This window comes from Gobio gobio, assembly GCF_949357685.1.
Source record: "Gobio gobio genome assembly, chromosome: 12".
NCBI classification, from domain to species: domain Eukaryota; kingdom Metazoa; phylum Chordata; class Actinopteri; order Cypriniformes; family Gobionidae; genus Gobio; species Gobio gobio.
Window position 1 is genome coordinate 4840380 of NC_137105.1, and position 1271 is coordinate 4841650.

The following is a 1271-nucleotide window of genomic DNA, read 5'->3' on the forward strand; positions in this document are numbered from 1 at the left end:
ATCATTGAAAAAACGAGAAAAAAAAAAAAAACCCGAGTGGAAATCACCGGCGAATGCATGTTTGCATTAACAAGACTGTCATGCAGAGAGGAAACCAGCATTCTGCCCACGATTCACAGCCATCCTCACTAATATCAGCCCACTGCATCCACTGTCTCTGACAGTAAATCACATCTTTATCACCGATGCTTCTATGGCCAGGTACAAATAATACATCATTCACTGAATTAAACGTGCTCGTGAAACGCTGAGCCGTGGACATCAAGCTCTTTTTTAAAGGTTTAACACGCGAAAATGAAGATTTCAGCAGGAAAACTACATTCTCCTGTGAAATTTCACAATGACATCAAAGATACAGATTAACCAGAAGCGGGGCTGCTTTATCGCGCGGGGGGTTGGCGGGTAAATTAATCTCTGGCAAAGAGGGGAAAAGGGCTTTAAATCACCGTTGACCAGCACACAAACACACACATGCACACACACGCACACACACACGCACGCTACACGCATACATACACACACTTGGGGAGGAGAGGCACCGCTGGCAAACAGCTGGAAATACGCGGCCGTTTCCCCACAAAACAAAGCACACGATGACTTAAAGGATTCTGGCCTTTACCTGTCAAGACGCCGACCCGGATTTGGTGGTCGTGGTTTGTTAAAATCATCCCGTCTGACGCCATATTCAGCACCGCTGTCGCCGCACTGAGAACTCCAGGCAGAGCCGAGAGCCGAGCGCATCGAACTCTGGAGGGGAATGAAGGAAGCGCGCAGGCGAGAGCAGCAGAGCGAAGATTCAGCGCTCGTATCTCACTGGGAAATCAGCAAAAAAAAAAAAAATAAAAAAAAAAAATAAACAAAAAACGCGTTTTAGAGGTTTACATCATTTCAGAGTTTCTGTAAAACATGCGGCAATTATGCAAATTAGGTTATTTTACATTTTGAGTCGGTAGGAATTATTTAATCCTTTTATGCAGAAGGATGTAATCAATATAATATATATATATATATATACATATAATATATCAATTGTTTTCAACATTGATCATTTATTTAATTTGTATTTTTTGGAGCATTTCCCCCAGCATATTAATTCAGCATAATGATTTCTGAAGGATCATGTGTAATGATGATACATTCAGCTTTGATCACTGGAATAAATAACATTTTAGCATATATTAAAATATAAATAAATAAATTGTATAATATTTCACAATTTTTTGTCAAATAAATACAGCCTTTATAGAATAAGTGACTTTTTTTTATTTACA

The 1271-nt window shown here is 39.4% G+C and overlaps 1 protein-coding gene across 4 annotated transcripts in view; it reads right to left on the reverse strand.

Moving 5' to 3' along the window:
• gphnb (gephyrin b) overlaps window positions 1-731 on the reverse strand; it is a 138624-nt gene extending 137893 nt beyond the window's left edge. For 3 of the 4 annotated variants that reach the window (XM_079831922.1, XM_079831920.1, XM_079831921.1), the window contains exon 1: window positions 620-720. In XM_079831922.1, coding sequence (XP_079688048.1) covers window positions 620-683 — 64 coding nt within the window. In that variant the 5' untranslated portion in view covers window positions 684-720. Of the gene's footprint in view, window positions 1-619 lie in introns of all 4 variants that reach the window. The other variant, XM_079831923.1, reaches the window with a different exon arrangement.
• Between the last annotated feature and the right edge of the window lie 540 nt (window positions 732-1271).